The sequence below is a fragment of the Podarcis muralis genome, chromosome 7 (assembly GCF_964188315.1).
Source record: "Podarcis muralis chromosome 7, rPodMur119.hap1.1, whole genome shotgun sequence".
In the NCBI taxonomy this organism is placed as follows: domain Eukaryota; kingdom Metazoa; phylum Chordata; class Lepidosauria; order Squamata; family Lacertidae; genus Podarcis; species Podarcis muralis.
In genome coordinates this window covers 84,918,208-84,937,008 of record NC_135661.1, presented here as the reverse complement: position 1 = coordinate 84,937,008, position 18,801 = coordinate 84,918,208, and the positions used below count along the sequence as shown (strand labels likewise).

Here is an 18,801-nt window from a genome sequence, read left to right as displayed (position 1 = left end):
TGCTGCCAGGATGAGACCTGTGACCTTCTGCTTGCAAAGCAGATGTTCCACTGCTAAGCTATAGATCTGCCACTCATGGTACACCAAGAGGCCCCTTAAAGGTAAAGGGACCCCTGACCATTAGGTCCAGTCGTGGCCGACTCTGGGGTTGTGGCACTCATCTCGCTTTACTGGCCGAGGGAGCCGGCGTTCAGCTTCTGGGTCATGTGGCCAGCATGACTGAGCCACTTCTGGCGAACCAGAGCAGCGCACGGAAATGCCGTTTTCCTTTCCGCCAGAGTGGTACCTATTTATCTACTTGCACTGGTGTGCTTTCGAACTGCTAGGTTGGCAGGAGCAGGGACCAAGCAACAGGAGCTCACCCCGTCACGGGGATTCGAACCACCGACCTTCTGATCAGCAAGTCCTAGGCTCTGTGGTTTAACCCACAGCGCCACCCGCGTCTCTTAAGACCCCTTATCTCTCCCCTTATCCCTCTGAGCAGTTTTACGGTGCTCACCATTTGCCTCAAGTTTGCGTTGGCCTTCTGAAGGGATCTGATCTTTCCCATCTGTGGGAAAATTGAAAAAAATAAACAATGAACAGGAGAGGAAACATGAGATCCCATAAGACCCTTCTCAAATATATATAGATTCTTTGCTGTAATCAATTTGTTTCCAGATTCCCCTCCAAAACGTTCAGCTGATAAAGCTGACCTTGAATACCCTCAATTATTCCTTGAATGCTCAAGCATTTGCTGAAACCTGATGTCCATATTTAGCATCCTTTTGTATATGACAGAATGTGGCTATTGGGGGGGACGCGGGTGGCGCTGTGGGTTAAACCACAGAGCCTAGGACTTGCCGATCAGAAGGTTGGCAGTTCGAATCCCTGTGACGGGGTGAGCTCCCATTGCTCGGTCCCTGCCCCTGCCAACCTAGCAGTTCGAAAGCACGTCAAAGTGCAAGTAGATAAATAGATACCGCTCCGGCGGGAAGGTAAAGGGCGTTTCCGTGTGCTGCTCTGGTTCTCCAGAAGTGGCTTAGTCATGCTGGCCACATGACCCGGAAGCTGTACGCCGGCTCCCTTGGCCAATAAAGCGAGATGAGCGCTGCAACCCCAGAGTTGGTCACGACTGGACCTAATGGTCAGGGGTCCCTTTACCTTTATGTGGCTATTGGTACCCCTTGGCATTTGCCTGTATCTGATGGATGACACTGAACAACATATATGGAGCAGTCTTTGCTTCCATAAAATTGAGTGGGGGGGGCGCGTTGCTATTGGGTTGTTCTTGTTTTTATTTTGGCTATGTATTTCGTGTTTTTATATTGTGATTTTATCCTGTGAACTGCCCTGAGACCTGTGGGTATTGGGCAACAACAACAACTACTACTACTACTACTACTACTAATAATAATAATAATAATTGAAGATGTCTATCATATCTCCTCTCATGCTTAGGTTGTATATAAAGGAATAAAAATAAAATGTAAATAAATAAAAGCCTGTAGCCTCAGGGCGCCCAGTTTCCGCTGACCTTCCTCCAAGGAAACTGGACTCTGGGTGAGTGTTGTTGTTTTTTTAAAAGATATTTATTAAAGTTTCAAAAATTATATAAAATAAAAACAATAATACAAACAGAACACAAACAAAAAACAAGTATAATTTCAATCCCTTATTTTCTTATAACTTACTTCCCCGACCTCCTCATACCTCCCCTTTCTGTATTCCAGTTTCTAATTATTGATTCAGCAAATCCTCTCCCTTGATTTTCATTTAATTTTTAACCTTTCTTTTCTTTTTACTTAATCATTACAGCTGAAAACCACTTAATTTCTAAACCAACATCATTCTAACATTCATTAATTTTGCAATGTTTCCTGAGATAGTCCTTAAATTTCTTCCAATCTTCTTCCGCCGTCTCTTCTCCCTGGTCTCGGATTCTGCCAGTCATCTCCGCCAGTCCCATATAGTCTATCACCTTCATCTGCCATTCTTCCAAGGTGGGTGAGTGTTGAAACCCCTGGAGATATCTCACCGCTCAGAGACTGGGGTGGCGTGCAACGTTACGTTCTTGTGATCATCACAAATCACCCCAATTGCACATTAAAAAGGACACCCAACGAGGCCTTCGAAGCCTTAGAAGCCTGAAGGAGCATCTCCACCCCCATTGTTCTGCCCAGACGCTGAGGTCCAGCGCCGAGGGCCTTCTGGCGGTTCCCTCATTGCGAGAAGCAAAGCTACAGGGAACCAGGCAGAGGGCCTTCTCGGTGGTGGCACCTGCCCTGTGGAATGCCCTCCCACCAAATGTCAAGGAGATAAACAACTACGTAACATTTTGAAGACATCTGAAGGCAGCCCTGTTCAGGGAAGTTTTTAATGTGTGACATTTTAATGCATTTTTTATCTTTGTTGGAAGCCGCCGAGAGTGGCTGGGGAAACCCAGCCAGATGGGCGGCGTACAAATAATAGATTATTATTATTATTATTATTATTATTATTATTATTCAGCATCTTAAAAAGCAGAGACATCACCTTGCCAACAAAGGTCCGTATAGTTAAAGCCATGGTTTTCCCAGTAGTGATGTATGGAAGTGAGAGCTGGACTATCAAGAAGGCTGATCGCCGAAGAATGGATGCTTTTGAATTCTGGTGCTGGAGGAGACTCTTGAGAGTCCCATGGACTGCAAGAAGACCAAACCTCTCCATTCTGAAGGAAATCAGCCCTGAGTGCTCACTGGAAGGACAGATCCTGAAGCTGAGGCTCCAAGACTTTGGCCACCTCATGAGAAGAGAAGACTCCCTGGAAAAGACCCTGATGTTGGGAAAGATGGAGGGCACAAGGAGAAGGGGAAGACAGAGGACGAGATGGTGGGACAGGGTTCTCGAAGCTACCAGCATGAGTTTGACCAAACTGCGGGAGGCAGTGGAAGACGGGAGTGCCTGGCGTGCTCTGGTCCATGGGGTCACAAAGAGTCGGAAACAACTAAACGACTAAACAACAACATTATTATTATTATTATTATTATTATTACTCCGAAGGATGCTCACCAGGTTCTGATTCCTCTGTTCCAGTAAAAGAAGCCTTCTCCCTCGCTCCGCCATGTTGGGCAGCTACATGCAGAAAGCACCGTGAGCAAAGGGCAAAGGATGCCACGGTCCCATAAGACGGCCCAGTTTTTCTCCTCACAACTTGTAGCAGCAATCTGGGCTGGTCTTGGGAGTTCCTCACTAAGCGGGTGCCTGTTGCCCTCAGCACCCAGTGCCCCTCCATCTTGCCTTGTGACGGTGCCCGTGATGTCATAGGAGACTTGAGGGTTTATTTTTGACAAATAAATATAACACCCTACAGGGACCTGCCTTTTGGGTACCTTCAGAGGCAGGGGACGAGAAGGACCGATGGTCTCTGTTCCCCTTAGGTGCACGACTGAATGTTTTGGCACTTGCCTGCTAAACCAGAGGGAAGGAAACCTTTCTAGTGCCAGGGGAACATTGATATGGATGGGCTTTTCCCGCAAGGAAAAGGACGGCGATTTTTACCACATGTGGTGGTCATGTAACAACAACAAACTGGCTTCGCAAATGGTGCAAACAGGAACGGTTTGGATTCTTAGATCACGGAATGCAGTTTCTTGAAGATGGACTTCTGGCAAGCGATGGGCTGCACCTCACAACGGTTGGGAGGAATGTTTTTGCAAAAAATCTCAGAAACCTCATCAGGAGGGCTTTAAACTGACTAATGTGGGGGAGGGAGACAGTGCTCCTGAAGGTAGGAGTCTATCAATTGATGAAGATGATCATCCAAATGTCATTGACCGAATGGAGCAAAGAGCATGCAGACCTAGTGGTGGGAGGAGAAAATCCTTAAATAAGAGACACGGGGGAATGATTAATGGACTTCAATGTCTGTACACTAATGCCCAAAGCATGGGAAATAAACAAGATGAGCTTGAGCTCCTGGTACAGCAAACTAAATATGACATAATAGGAATCACTGAAACCTGGTGGGATAAATCCCACGATTGGAATGTAATAATGGAGGGATACAATCTATTTCAAAGAAACAGACCAGACAAGAAAGGAGGAGGAGTGGCGTTATATGTCAGGGATGTGTATACCTGTGAAGAGATCCAAGATTTAGAACCTCAAAGCCAAAGTGAGAGCATTTGGGTCAAAATTAAGGGAGAGAAGAATAACAGTGACCTCATTGTGGGAGTTTACTATAGATCCCCAAGCCAAACGGAGGACATAGATGATGCCTTCCTGGAACAGATGGCCAAGCATGCAAAAGGAAGGGAGATAGTAGTAATGGGGGACTTCAATTACCCGGATATTTGTTGGATGTCAAACTCAGCCAAGAGCATAAGGTCAAACAGATTCCTCACTGCCCTTGCAGACAACTTCATTGTCCAGAAAGTGGGAGAAGCAACAAGAGGAACAGCCATTTTAGATCTGGTCCTAACCAATGTTGATGACCTGGTTAGTGGGGTAGAAGTGGAAGGATCATTAGGCGCGAGTGATCATGCTCTTCTGAAGTTTACTATACAGCGGAAAGGAGCAGCCAAGCATACTAGGACTCAATTTCTCGACTTTAAGAAAGCCGACTTCATAAAGCTTAGGGAAGTGCTGGGTGAGATCCCATGGACAGTAATACTAAAAGGAAAGGGAGTTCAAGATGGCTGGGAGTTTGTTAAGAGGGAGATAGTAAAAGCACAACTTCAGGCAATACCAATGAGACGGAAACATGGAAGGTGCCTAAAGAAGCCAGGGTGGCTATCTAAAGAACTTTTAACTGAGTTAAGATTAAAAAAGGATGTGTACAAAAAATGGAAAAGGGGGGAAACCACCAAAGAGGAATTCAAACAAATAGCCAGCACGTGTAGACACAAAGTCAGAAAAGCTAAAGCACAAAATGAACTCAGGCTTGCTAGAGAGGTTAAAAGCAACAAAAAAGGCTTTTATGGGTATGTTCGTAGCAAAAGGAAGAACAAAGAAACCGTGGGGTCACTCAGAGGAGAAGATGGTGAAATGCAAACAGGGGACACAGAAAGGGCTGAACTCCTCAATGCCTTCTTTGCCTCAGTCTTCTCCGATAAAGAAAACAATGCCCGACCTGAAGAATTTGGAGCAAATGATTCAGCAGAGGAAACACAGCCCAGAATAACTAAGGAGATAGTACAAGAATACTTGGCTAGTCTAGATGTATTCAAGTCTCCAGGGCCAGATGAACTGCATCCAAGAGTATTAAAAGAACTGGCAGATGTGATTTCAGAACCACTGGCAGTCATCTTTGAGAATTCCTGGAGAACAGGCGAAGTCCCGGCAGACTGGAGGAGGGCAAATGTTGTCCCTATTTTCAAAAAGGGGAAAAGAGAGGACCCAAATAATTACCGCCCAGTCAGTCTGACATCAATACCAGGGAAGATTCTGGAGCAGATCATTAAGCAAACAGTCTGTGAGCACCTAGAAAGGAATGCTGTGATCACCAATAGTCAGCATGGATTTCTGAAAAATAAGTCATGTCAGACTAACCTGATCTCGTTTTTTGACAGAATTACAAGCCTGGTAGATGAAGGGAACGCAGTGGATGTAGTCTACCTTGATTTCAGCAAGGCATTTGACAAGGTGCCCCATGATATTCTTGTAAAGAAGCTGGTAAAATGCAGTCTTGACTATGCTACCACTCAGTGGATTTGTAACTGGCTGACTGACCGAACCCAAAGGGTGCTCATCAATGGTTCCTCTTCATCCTGGAGAAGAGTGACTAGTGGGGTGCCACAGGGTTCTGTCCTGGGCCCGGTCTTATTCAACATCTTTATCAACGACTTGGATGATGGACTCAAGGGCATCCTGATCAAATTTGCAGATGACACCAAACTGGGAGGGGTGGCTAACACCCCAGAGGACAGGATCACACTTCAAAACGACCTTGACAGATTAGAGAACTGGGCCAAAACAAACAAGATGAATTTTAACAGGGAGAAATGTAAAGTATTGCACTTGGGCAAAAAAAATGAGAGGCACAAATACAAGATGGGTGACACCTGGCTTGAGAGCAGTACATGTGAAAAGGATCTAGGAGTCTTGGTTGACCACAAACTTGACATGAGCCAACAGTGTGACGCGGCAGCTAAAAAAGCCAATGCAATTCTGGGCCTCATCAATAGGAGTATAGCATCTAGATCAAGGGAAGTAATAGTGCCACTGTATTCTGCTCTGGTCAGACCTCACCTGGAGTACTGTGTCCAGTTCTGGGCACCACAGTTCAAGAAGGACACTGACAAACTGGAACGTGTCCAGAGGAGGGCAACCAAAATGGTCAAAGGCCTGGAAATGATGCCTTATGAGGAACGGCTAAGGGAGCTGGGCATGTTTAGCCTGGAGAAGAGGAGGTTAAGGGGTGATATGATAGCCATGTTCAAATATATAAAAGGATGTCACATAGAGGAGGGAGAAAGGCTGTTTTCTGCTGCTCCAGAGAAGCGGACACGGAGCAATGGATCCAAACTACAAGAAAGAAGATTCCACCTAAACATTAGGAAGAACTTCCTGACAGTAAGAGCTGTTCGACAGTGGAATTTGCTGCCAAGGAGTGTGGTGGAGTCTCCTTCTTTGGAGGTCTTTAAGCAGAGGCTTGACAACCATATGTCAGGAGTGCTCTGATGGTGTTTCCTGCTTGGCAGGGGGTTGGACTCGATGGCCCTTGTGGTCTCTTCCAACTCTATGATTCTATGATTCTATGATTCTATGAACAACAAAAAAGAGTTTTGGGAATCGATCTATAATGAGCTAAAAAAGATGTTTAAATATACTTTTCCAAAAAAGCTGGAAGAATTTCTGTTAGGTTTGGTGGGAGAAGATATTAAGAAGACAGACCAAAGATTATATCTGTATGCAACAACAGCAGCTAGAGTTTTGATGGGCCAAAAGTGGTAGTTACAGGAGATTCCGACTGTAAGGGAATGGTAGATAAAGCTGGTCGAATACGCTGAAATGGCAAAATTGACATACAGAATTCGCAATCAGGAGGAGACGAAGTACCAAAAAGAATGGAGTAAATTTATGGTTTATATAAGTGAGAACTGTAGAAATATGAAAACGTTGGCAGGATTGAATTAAATCTTATGTCACGGAGTAATTTTTAACCAATGAAACTGTGAATTATAGATTGGAATAAGAAAACTTGCGGAAGGGAAGGACGGAAGTCAACGGCTCTATGGAGCATAAAGTAGGATATATGTAATATGTAATAAGACTTGATGTTTTTGTTGGCTGGTGTTGGTGTTCTTAAATCTCAATAAAAAGCATTTGAAGAAAAAAAAGATATGGATGGGCTTATCCTCCATTGTTGACATCCATCCTCCATGGATCAGTCTGATTCTTTTTCGAAGTTGGTAGCGACTGCTTTTTCTTGTGGGAGGGAGTTCCGCAGTTTAACTCCATGAAAATGTGCTTTCTTTTATCTGCCCCGAATCTTCCGACACTCACCTTCGCTGGGTTGCTCACGAGTTCTGGTCTTACGAGAGAGGGAGAAAACATTTTCTCTGTCCAATTTCCCCGGGCCCAGCACAATCTCACAAATTTCTTACCATATCGCCTCTTACACACCTTTTCTCTCAGTGAAAAAGTCCCAAATGCTGGGATCTTTCCTCACAGCAGAGCCTCAAAAAAGTATGGACCGTTTTGGTTTCCCTTTTTCGTACCTTTTCCAACTCTACGACATCCTTTTCCTCGAGGTGAGGTGACCTCGCCAATAAATCTTGAGATGCCCGTCTTGAGAAATTCCGGTTAAAAGCCTTCTCAATTTCTCCCCCCGCAATTGCGTCATTGCTGGCATTCACCCAGGTTCACGTATATTTCAAAATATATTTTAGCGATACACTAGGTTTCGAATTTGGGAATGGTTTCAAAACCTGCCTCAAGTATATATATATACACACACACACTTTTATTAATTTTTTAACATATCATTTCCAACAGCCATTTAACACAACTTCTTATCTTATACAATGTTTTAGACTTCCGTCAACAACCTCTGAAGATTTTCCATTCTTTATCACTTATTCTGCATTTCTCCATTTCTCTATTACTTTTAATTATCATTATCTAATAATTCTCTTCATAGTCTTCCTTGCAACATTTCATATAATCCTCCTTACAGAACTTCTCGCAGTCCTACTAGCGTCATCTGTTCGTTACAATTGCTTTTCTAATAGTTCAAATATTCACTCCAGTCTTCTATGAATCTCTGGTCCCGCAGGTTTTGAATCCTCCCTGTTAGTTTATCCAATTCTGCATAGTCCATTAATTTCATTTGCCATTCTTCTTCCTTCGGTAATTCTTCTTGCTTCCGTTTTTGTGCCAATAGTATTCTTGCTGCCGAAAACCTGCCTCAAGACTTTTGCCTGTCCTGAATCCTTGCAGTCAGCTAACCCCTTCCGCCCCAAATTATTCGCCCCCTGGTTCCCCATCCGTCTCCCTGTCTAACAACGGAGTGGGGAAGGAGATAGGGAAAAGGCCAGGAGAGGGCAGAGGCCTTGTTTGCCTAGGCCAGAAAGATGCCACAACCTCCATCACCATGGCAACCGCTATGGCCTGCGGTGTGGCTGACGCTCGTAGCCATAGGAATGGGGCAGCGGGGGGAGAGATGTATAGGATTTGGGTGTGGGGTCCCAGGCACAGTAGATGGAGGGTGAGACCCTGTCATGGGAAAGGGAGAAGGAAGGAGGAGTATTGAAATGATGAAGGGGAAAAAGAGGAGCTCTGAATCCAACTTGGACTTAGCCGTTCTCACAGCTTCCAATGTTTCCCCAATGAAAATCCTATTCCATAACCATAATATTAACAAGAATTTTATTATTTATACCCCAGCCATCTCACTGGGTTGCCCCAGCCACTCTGAGTGGCTTCCAACATATATAAAAACATAAACATTAAACATTAAAAACGTCCCTATATAGGGCTGCCTTCAGATGTCTTCTAAAGGTTGTATAGTTACTGTTATGTACTGAAGTTCTCACCCTGGGCCAGCAGGGGGATACTGTAGATAGTTTTCACTCAGGTCCACATATGCAAATAAGGAATTGGAAGTGATGTTCAGTGATTGGCTAGTTACAGAAAGTTGTTACTGTTGCGTTGTAGTGGAGCTCTATATAAGCAGGCTGGCTGAACACTTCAGTTCAGTTCTGTTCTGACCTGTGAATAAACAAGAGCTGTTTGAAGAATTGCTGTGTCATCTGATATGTTCACCCACAACTTAACAGTTACTTTTCTCTTTAGCAGGACATTCTGGGATCAAATCAGAAACCGGGACGGCTTCTGTAAATCCGGGACTGTCCCTGGAAAATAGGGACACTTGGAGGTTTTGTGTTCTCATTTTCCAAACTGAGTCTGAATTACTGGGACTCAGGTTTGCAAGCCGCACCCTATAAGTGTCTAGGAAGCCAGCTTTTTCTGCCGCTGAGAGGCTCCGTGGAGATAAAGAGGCAGTCAACGCATGCTCAGAAAAGCTCTCGGTTTCCTGAAAAAGTGTGGATTTGTTCAAAACCAGGGCAGCCTAGTTTGTTGGGCCAAGACTGAGGAGACAGAGGCTCGAATTCCCACAAAGCCAGGAAGCTGGCTCTGAGCCAGTCACACAAGGCTCTGGTTGTGAGGTTAAAAGCAGGGGATAATTAGGTCAACTGCTCTGAGCGTCTTGTAGGAAGGCCAGAAAGTCAATGTAATATTCCTCCAAGAAGTTCAGAACTCCATATATTGGGGATGGGGGTGGATATTCCTTTCCCACCCCCTCACAACCAATGATGCAATTATAGGAACATAAGGAAGGTATTTGAAGGATGTGGGTGGCGCTGTGGGTTAAACCACAGAGCCTAGGACTTGCCGATCAGAAGATCAGCGGTTCGAATCCCCTTGACGGGATGAGCTCCTGTTGCTCGGTCCCTGCTCCTGCCAACCTAGCAGTTCGAAAGCACACCAGTGCAAGTAGATAAATAGGTACCGCTCCGGCGGGAAGGTAAACGGCGTTTCCATGTGCTGCTCTGGTTCGCCAGAAGTGGCTTAGTCATGCTGGCCACATGACCCGGAAGCTGTACGCCAATAAAGCGAGATAAGCGCTGCAACCCCAGAGTTGGCCACGACCGGACCTGATGGTCAGGGGTCCCTTTACCTTTAAGAAAGATATTTAAAGCTCATCAGTATACCAAACGAATATTGGGAACTGTAGTTTACCCCTCACTGGCTTACAATTCCCAGCGCTCTTAAACTATGTTTCCCAGGGTTCTTTGGGGGAAATTGTGTGTTTTAAATGTGCTTTATACAGCTCACATTTAAAGTGCAGGGCCTGCCCCCAAAGAATCCCAGGCACCATAGTTTACCCCTCGCAGAGTTACAATTCTCAGCACGCGTAAAACTACAGTTCCCAGAATTCTCAGAGGGACGTCGTGTGCACTTTGTACCTATGGTGTGTGTAACACAGCAAGTCAGGCCACTGGCCATCTAGTTCAGTCTTGTCAACACTGACTGGCAGTGGCTCTCCAGGGCTTCAGACAGGATATCCGTAGCAAACTATGGCAAGTTCTTCAAGAAATGGGAGTGCCTGATCACCTCATCTGTCTCCTGAGAAATCTCTATGTGGGACAAGAAGCTACAGTTAGAACTGGATATGGAACAACTGATTGGTTCAAAATTGGGAAAGGAGTACGACAATATTGCCTCCCTGCTTATTTAACTTATATGCAGAATTCATCATGCGAAAGGCTGGGCTGGATGAATCCCAAGCCGGAATTAAGATCGCTGGAAGAAATATCAACAACCTCAGATATGCAGATGACACAACCTTGATGGCAGAAAGTGAGGAGGAATTAAAGAACCTTTTATTGAGGGTGAAAGAGGAGAGCGCAAAATATGGTCTGAAACTCAAATTAAAAAAAACGAAGATCATGGCCACTGGGCCCATCACCTCCTGACAAATAGAAGGGGAAGAAATGGAGGCAGTGAGAGATTTTACTTTCTTGGGCTCCACGATCACTGCAGATGGTGACAGCAGCCACGAAATTAAAAGACGCCTGCTTCTTGGGAGAAAAGCAATGACAAACCTAGACAGCATCTTAAAAAGCAGAGACATCACCTTGCCAGCAAAGGTCCGTATAGTTAAAGCTATGGTTTTCCCAGTAGTGATGTATGGAAGTGAGAGCTGGACCATAAAGAAGGCTGATCTCCCAAGAATTGATGCTTTTGAATTCTGGTGCTGGAGGAGACTCTTGAGAGTCCCATGGACTGCAAGAAGATCCAACCTATCCATTCTGAAGGAAATCGGCCCTGGGTGCTCACTGGAAGGACAGATCGTGAAGCTGAGGCTCCAATACTTTGGCCACCTCATGAGAAGACTCCCTGGAAAAGACCCTGATGTTGGGAAAGATGGAGGGCACAAGGAGAAGGGGATGACAGAGGACGAGATGGTTGGACAGTGTTCTCGAAGCTACCAGCATGAGTTTGACCAAACTGTGGGAGGCAGTGGAGGACAGGAGTGCCTGGCGTGCTCTGGTCCAGGGGGTCATGAAGAGTCGGACACGACTAAACGACTAAACAACAACAACACCAGGAGCCACTGGCAGGATTCAAACTCGGGACCTTTTGCACGCAAGGCAGGTGCTCTGTCGCTGAGCCGCAGTCTTTCCCCAGCCAGGGCAGGTCTTTGGGGAGACCTCCAGGCCTTCCACTCCGAAAGATGAACAGGAACGTCCTCTGCAAAACAATCGTGAGCAGAAGCTCAAATCACCGAAGCCCATCGACAACGCTTTTCGCAGGGTAGGTCAGGGTGAAAAGCAGAGGAGCTGTGTCAGAAAAAGAAGCTGGCAACCCTAGCTCCTTAACGGAGCCCCAGCTCTGAAGCTACATCGCATCACCCGGCATTTGCAACCTGGCCCAGCAGGTGATGAGCAATTCGTGTTGCCGTTGCTAGGCAACCAGCCTACCCTCCGGGTACCATCAGAGAGACTCCCAATTGTCAGGTGAGACTAAAACACAGTCGCAGATGCCAACTTTTCCTTGCTGTGCCGTTTTCTCAAAGCGCCACTAGAGAGCACCAAAGTCCTTTAGCTTAGCGGGTTGGGTTAGTGTGGGGCGGTTGGGAAGAAGAAATTTGGGCAGAATTTTGTTCAGACATCATCTCTACGCCCTTCTCTTCTTCATATGCTCCTTGCAAAAACAGACACCTACAGCTGGTCTTTAAATAATCCCGAAATCATGTAAACCTTCCGTTTTTAAGTCTTATCTTCCGGGGCCGGAACTGGGGCGGAGGGGGTGGAATAGGAGATCGTTTTAGGAACGGCTGATAAATGTGCTTTGTAGCATATCCATATGCCCGTTCTCTTTCAGATTTTGAATTAAAATAAGACTGCGCCCGTTAAGTTCATATTTCGGAGGAGGAGAGAGAATCCTAGCATTTAGCTCAGGAGGGAGATTCCCAGAAATCTAAGAAGATTTGAGTTACGGAGAATAAGAGGCTTAAAAAAGGCTAGCCTCACTATACAAGCTAGGTCAAATTTGCCAACCTGACACCCTCCATGTGTTTTGTTTTTTATTGAATTTGTAGTCCGCCCTTCATCTGCACATCTCAGGGCTGTGGACTACAACTCCCATCAGCCCCAGCCATATTGATTTGCAGGGAAGAAACTTAAAATCGTTTGCAAGATTCCTATCATTCAGCTATATCTCCCTTTCCATCTCAACGGGCCATTTCAGAGGAGGACCTTGGGGAGAGGATGCACTATGCGTTAGGAAAGGGATTCAAAAAAACAAATTGCCCAAGATCCTAATGTCATTTTACAAATCTATGGCGTGACTGTATTTGGAATACCATGCACATCACATTGGCCTAGGTCCCTCGTACCTACGGGACCGCCTCTCCTGGTATGTCCCACAGAGAAACTTACGGTCTTCAAACAAAAACATCTTGGAGGTCCCAGGCCACAGAGAGGTTAGACTGGCCTCAACCAGAGTCAGGGCTTTTTCAGCATTGGCCCCGATCTGGTGGAACGCTCTGTCACAAGAGACAAGGGCCCTGCAGGCCCTCTTTCCACAGGGCCTGCAAGACAGAGCTGTTCCACCAGGCCTTTGGCCAGGGCACAGTCTGACCTCCTCCTTCGGTAATCCTCACAGAACTCTAGCCCAATGGTTGCCATTAATTTGATTGGAATTAATTTTATAATGAAAAGATTTTAGAATGTTTTATCATTTTACTGTTGTTAGCCACTCTGAGCCCAGCTTCGGCTGGGGAGGGCAGGATATAAATAATTTTGATGTTGTTGTTGTTGTTGTTGTTGTTGTTGTTGTTGTTGTTGTTATTAGTCCTGGTTGACTTGCCTCAAAAAGGATATCCCAGAGTTGGAAAAGGTTCAGAAAAGGGCCACTGAAAGAATCAAGCAGGTGGAGGGGTGACCCTATGAGGAATGGTTGAAGCATTTGGGACCTTTTAGTTTAGAGAAAAGGCAAGCAAGGGGCAAGACGATAAGCGGAGATGTAACAGAAGCCAGATAGGTGGGGTATACTGATAATAATAATAATAATAATAATAATAATAATAATAATAATAATAATAATAATAATTTATTATTTATACCCCGCCCATCTGGCTGGGTTTCCCCAGCCACTCTGGGCAGCATCCAACACAATATTAAAATAGAATAATGCATCAAACATTAAAAGCTTCCCTAAACAGAGCTGCCTTCAGATGTCGTCTAAAAGTCTGGTTGTTGTTGTTCTCTCTGACATCTGACAGGAGGGCGTTCCACAGGGCGGGTGCCACTACCGAGAAGGCCCTCTGCCTGGTTCCCTGTAACTTGGCTTCTCGCAGGGAGGGAACTGCCAGAAGGCCCTTAGAGTTGGACCTCAGCGTCCGGGCAGAACGATGGGGGTGGAGACGCTCCTTCAGGTATACTGGGCCTTTGAGGCCATTTAGGGCTTTCAAGGTCAGCACCAACACTTTGAATTGTGCTCGGAAATGTACTGGGAGCCAGTGTAGGTCTTTCAAGATTGGTGTTATGTGGTCTCGGCGGCTGCTCCCAGTCACCAGTCTAGCTGCCGCATTCTGGATTAGTTGTAGTTTCTGGGTCACCTTCAAAGGCAGCCCCACATAGAGCGCATTGCAGTAGTCCAAGCGGGAGATAACTAGAGCATGCACCACTCTGGTGAGACAGTCTGTGGGCAGGGAGGGTCTCAGCCTGCATACCAGATGGAGCTGGTAGACAGCTGCCCTGGACACAGAATGAACCTGCGCCTCCATGGACAGCTGTGAGTCCAGAATGACTCCCAGGCTGCGCACCTGGTCCTTCAGGGGCACAGTTACCCCATTCAGGACCAGGGAGTCCTCCACACCCGCCCGCCCCCTGTCCCCTGAAAACATGATGATGATGATGATGATGATGATGATGATGACTTGGAAAAAGAGGATAGAGGAAAGTTTCTCTCCCTCTTTTATAACACTAGAATGTGTGGACATTCAATGAAGCTGAACACTGGAAGTTTCAGGACAGATGAAACTTTTCCCAGGCAGCACCTAGTTAGACTGTGGAACTCCCTCCCACAAGAATCATTGACAGCTTCAAAAGACAGTTAGACAACTTGAGCGATGGCCGTGAACCTGGATGGCTTTGAAAGAGGGTTAGGCAGAGAAGGACTATATGACTGCAGCCCTTGCCAGGGAGATGGCTGTGGGGCAGGCGATGGGGGGCGGAGGGTGGGCGAGGTGCTGCACCCCTCCTCCTGTTTTGATATTGTCTCGTCCTAAGCAGCCTTGAAATAAAATGGCACAGCTGCGGCTTGGAGGCCCTTCCTCGTTTCCCTCTCCCCTTTCCTGTCCAAATCCATCCGCCTCCCCTAAGCCCGGCCTGCATCCCGTTGCCGTGGCAACGCGGTCCAGATGAAAACCCTCCAGTCTCCTTGAGGAGAAGGCTGCTGGAATGTGAAGGAAGGTGAGAAAAGGAGAGAGATGGAGGGAGGGAGGGAGGGAGGGAGGGAGGGAGGGAGGGAGGGAGAAGAGGCTTTCTGGGGCGCTTCACCAGGAAGGCCTAATCCATGCCACATCTTCCTGTGCGTTTCGGCAACAGAGCCTGACCCTGCTTCTGGGGTGCGATTAAAAAGGTCCCACCCAGTCTGTTTTGGTACTTGAGACCGGAAACATAAATGCTACCCCTCACTAACACAAAACACAAATATAACATGGGTCTATCCACACTCTGTCTAAAGCAGTATCGTACCACTTTAAACAGTCATGGCTTCTTTTCCCCGCCCCTCCCAAAGAATCCTGGGAACTATAGATTGTTAAGGGTGTTTGCAAGGAGATTAGACGCGGGTGGCGCTGTGGGTTAAACCCATAGAGCCTAGGGCTTGCCGATCAGAAGGTTGGCGGTTCGAATCCACATGACGGGGTGAGCTCCCGTTGCTCGGCCCCTGCTCCTGCCAACCTAGCAGTTTGAAAGCATGTCAAAGTGCAAGTAGATAAATAGGTACCGCTCCGGCGGGAAGGTAAACGGCATTTCCGTGCACTGCTCTGGCTCGCCAGAAGTGGCTTCGTCATGCTGGCCACATGACCTGGAAGCTGTACGCCGGCTCCCTCGGCCAGTAAAGCAAGATGAGTGCCGCAACCCCAGAGTTGGCCACGACTGGAACTAATGGTCAGGGGTCCCTTTACCCTTTACCTAGATATCTTGGCTATTTAAGGAGCATCATTGTTTGTTTGCAGAGAGATTAGATGAGAAGTCTGCAATCTTTTGGGGAAGAGGGTTTTGATGTGCAAGACCCCCCAATCGGCTGTAATTGTGCAACCTAAATTTGTGGTTTGATCCCATAGGGGATTGAATCCCACCAGAAAAATAGCGAGAGAGCCTGGAATTGCCCCAAGGATTATTCAATATCCGCTGTCACACAGACAGGGAATGTGAAGTTAGGACAAGGGAACATGAGAAGTCTCGAAGGGTGCTACCGCTTCATTAATGGATTTCAAAGCTACTCAGGGTGAGACGAGGTCAAAAAAAATAACCATTATTTGCGTCTATTTTTAAGGGGGGGGGGGCATATTGGGAATCATTTGACTGAAAGACGTAAACTTGGAGGAGTTGCTCCAGAATCTGGAGATGGGCGGTGACTATTTAGTATTGGGGGAAGGAGGGTGCACTCCATATATGCTCAGAGACCCTCTGTTAACGTTCCTTGACATGCCAGGTGGCAAGTGAAGGGCTCGACTTACCAGGTGGGCGAAAGCGCCTTGGTTTTTATTTTAAGGAAGAAAACTATGCATGCAGCTTGCAGAGTTCAGCCCGGCAGGAGCCGCCTGCAAGTTACAGCATAGACCCTGGGGTGGTGGTGTCTGACCTCCTTAGCCGCCCTCTCCCAATTAACCTCCGTTCCCAGGGGCCGCTCCCTGTGATCTCCCTGGCAACCCTATGGGGCGGAAGTGAACAGAGTGGGAAGAAGCTGGATGGCATTCGTTGGGCAAGCAAATGCAGAATACAGCTATCACTCAACAGCTATTACCGCATTTTTCGCCCTATAGGACACACTTTTCCCCCTCCAAAAATGAAGGGGAAATGTGTGAGTGTCCTATGGGGCGAATGCAGGCTTTCGCTCTCCAGGCTTCAGGAAGCTGTCCGCAAGCCTTGGGAGCCCGCGGGAGTTCCTGCCAGGCTCCTATGGCTTGCGCAGAGCTGCCTCTATCCCGAAGCCTGGGCGCACTGAGCAGTCGCGCCCGGCCTTCGGGTAGCTCTGCGCAAGCTGCGGGAGGGCTCCCACGGCTTGCGGAGAGCAGCCTGTTCTGGGGGCTGGGGTCGGGGGAAGCTTGGGCTTCCCCCACCCCAGCCCCGTGCCTGGGGAAAAAATAATTTCCCCCCCTTTATTTCCCCCCACAAAAAAACTAGGTGCGCCCTATGGGGCGAAAAATACGGTAATCCAGAATGCGGCGGCTAGACTGGTGACTGGGAGCGGCCGGCGAGACCACATTGGCTTAAAGTACGTTTCCAAGCACAATTCAAAGTGTTGGTGCTGACCTTTAAAGCCCTAAACGGCCTCGGTCCAGTATACCTGAAGGAGCGTCTCCACCCCCATCGTTCTACCCGAACACTGAGGTCCAGCACCGAGGGCCTTCTGGCGGTTCCCTCACTGTGAGAAGCCAAGTTACAGGGAACCAGGCAGAGGGCCTTCTCAGTAGTGGCGCCTTCCCTGTGGAACACCCTCCCACCAGATGTCAAAGAGAACAACAACTACCAGGCTTTTAGAAGACATCGGAAGGCAACCCTCTTCAGGGAAGTTTTTAATGTTTGCTGCGTTACTGTATTTTAATATTGTGTTGGAAGCCGCCCAGAGTGGCTGGGGAATCCCTGCCAGATGGGTGGGGTATAAATAATAAAATTATTATTATTATTATTATTATTATTATTATTATTATTATTATTATTATTATCAAAAGCCAGGGTCACTATGTATCACCCACAATGTCAGGGACTGTATTCCTCTGAACACAAGCAAAAGACCCTGCAGGATGAGGCCAAAGGCCCACCTCGTCCGGCATCCTGGGAATCAGGTGTGGGGACAGTGTTGCTGCTGCACTCATGGAATCATAGAAATGTAGAGTTGGAAGGTACCCTGAGGGTCATCTAGTCCAACCCCCCAGCCATCCCTGAGTGGGCTCAAACCACCAACCCTTCTGGTTAACAGCCAGGTACGCTGTCCGTGTCAAAGTAGCAAAAATGTATAGGATGAGTAGTAAAATCTGTTGGAAATGCACAGAAAAGGATGGAGGTTTTTTCCATATGTGGTGGGCATGTGAAAAAATGAAATTTTTTGAGGAACTAATCTATAATGAATTTAAAAAGATGCTTAAATATACCTTCCCCAAATAGCTGGAAGCTACTGTATTTTTTGCTCTATTAGACTCACTTTTTCCCTCCGAAAAAGTAAGGGGAAATGTGTGTGCCTCTTATGGAGCGAATGCAGGCTGATCAGCTATCCCAGAAGCCAGAACAGCAAGAGGGTTCGCTGCTTTTGCTGCGCAGCGATCCCTCTTGTTGTTCTGGCTTCTGAGATTCAGATTATTTTTTTCTTGTTTTCCTCCTCCAAAAACTAGGTGCGTCTTGTGGTTTGGTGCCAGGTATACTGTCCCATTGCAACAGAGAGTACCAGTTGCTGGAAAGCACAAGGGAAGAGTGGTACCCTGCAGACATCTGTTTTGGCCATGTGAAAACAGGACTAGATGGGCCTTTGGTCGGATCCAGCAGGACTCTGTTGATGTTCTTCTGCTACTGCCTCCTCCTGTTCTGGCTGGAGCGAGTTCCCCGACTCACCCCCTCGCACGTACCGTCCTCTCCGGGGACACCTTAGTGAATAATTCAGGGGCTCCGGCTGGTTCCTGACACTACAGCATCTTCTCCCTCGATGGGGTTTGTCATGTCCAATTCTGTCTCCGAGCCTCTTCTGACGGAGGCCTGGTACGACCTCGTTCCCCCGCCCGGTGAGAAAAGCGGGAGGGGGCGCTGCTTCGTCTGTGGCAGGACTTACCAGAACCTGGACCCGCGTGGCACCGACAAAACACTGGTGGGAGCACATTGACGGCACCAAGAACATCTGGAGCATGGGTCCAAGTCACCGGCTTACAGCAGAGGGGACTGGGTTGGTGGCGAAATGCAAAAAGGCCGGACCACAATTTCATCCTTGGATACAGTCCAAAAGCAAGTGGAAAGCTATGCAGCTACAAATACCGTATTTTTCACTCTATAAGACGCACCAGACCACAAGACGCACCTAGTTTTTGGAGGAGGAAAACAAGAAAAAATA

General features: G+C 47.1%; 1 protein-coding gene across 1 annotated transcript in view; it reads right to left on the bottom strand.

The window, feature by feature from the left end:
• The window catches only part of LOC144328281 (uncharacterized), a 36,363-nt gene extending 17,763 nt beyond the window's left edge, over positions 1–18,600 (bottom strand). Inside the window, exons 1-2 of the mRNA XM_077930923.1 lie at positions 18,526–18,600; positions 500–550 (exon numbers count right to left, since the gene is read on the bottom strand). Of these exons, the coding sequence (XP_077787049.1) occupies positions 500–550; positions 18,526–18,600 (126 nt within the window). The remainder of the gene's footprint in view (positions 1–499; positions 551–18,525) is intronic.
• Positions 18,601–18,801: the final 201 nt, after the last annotated feature.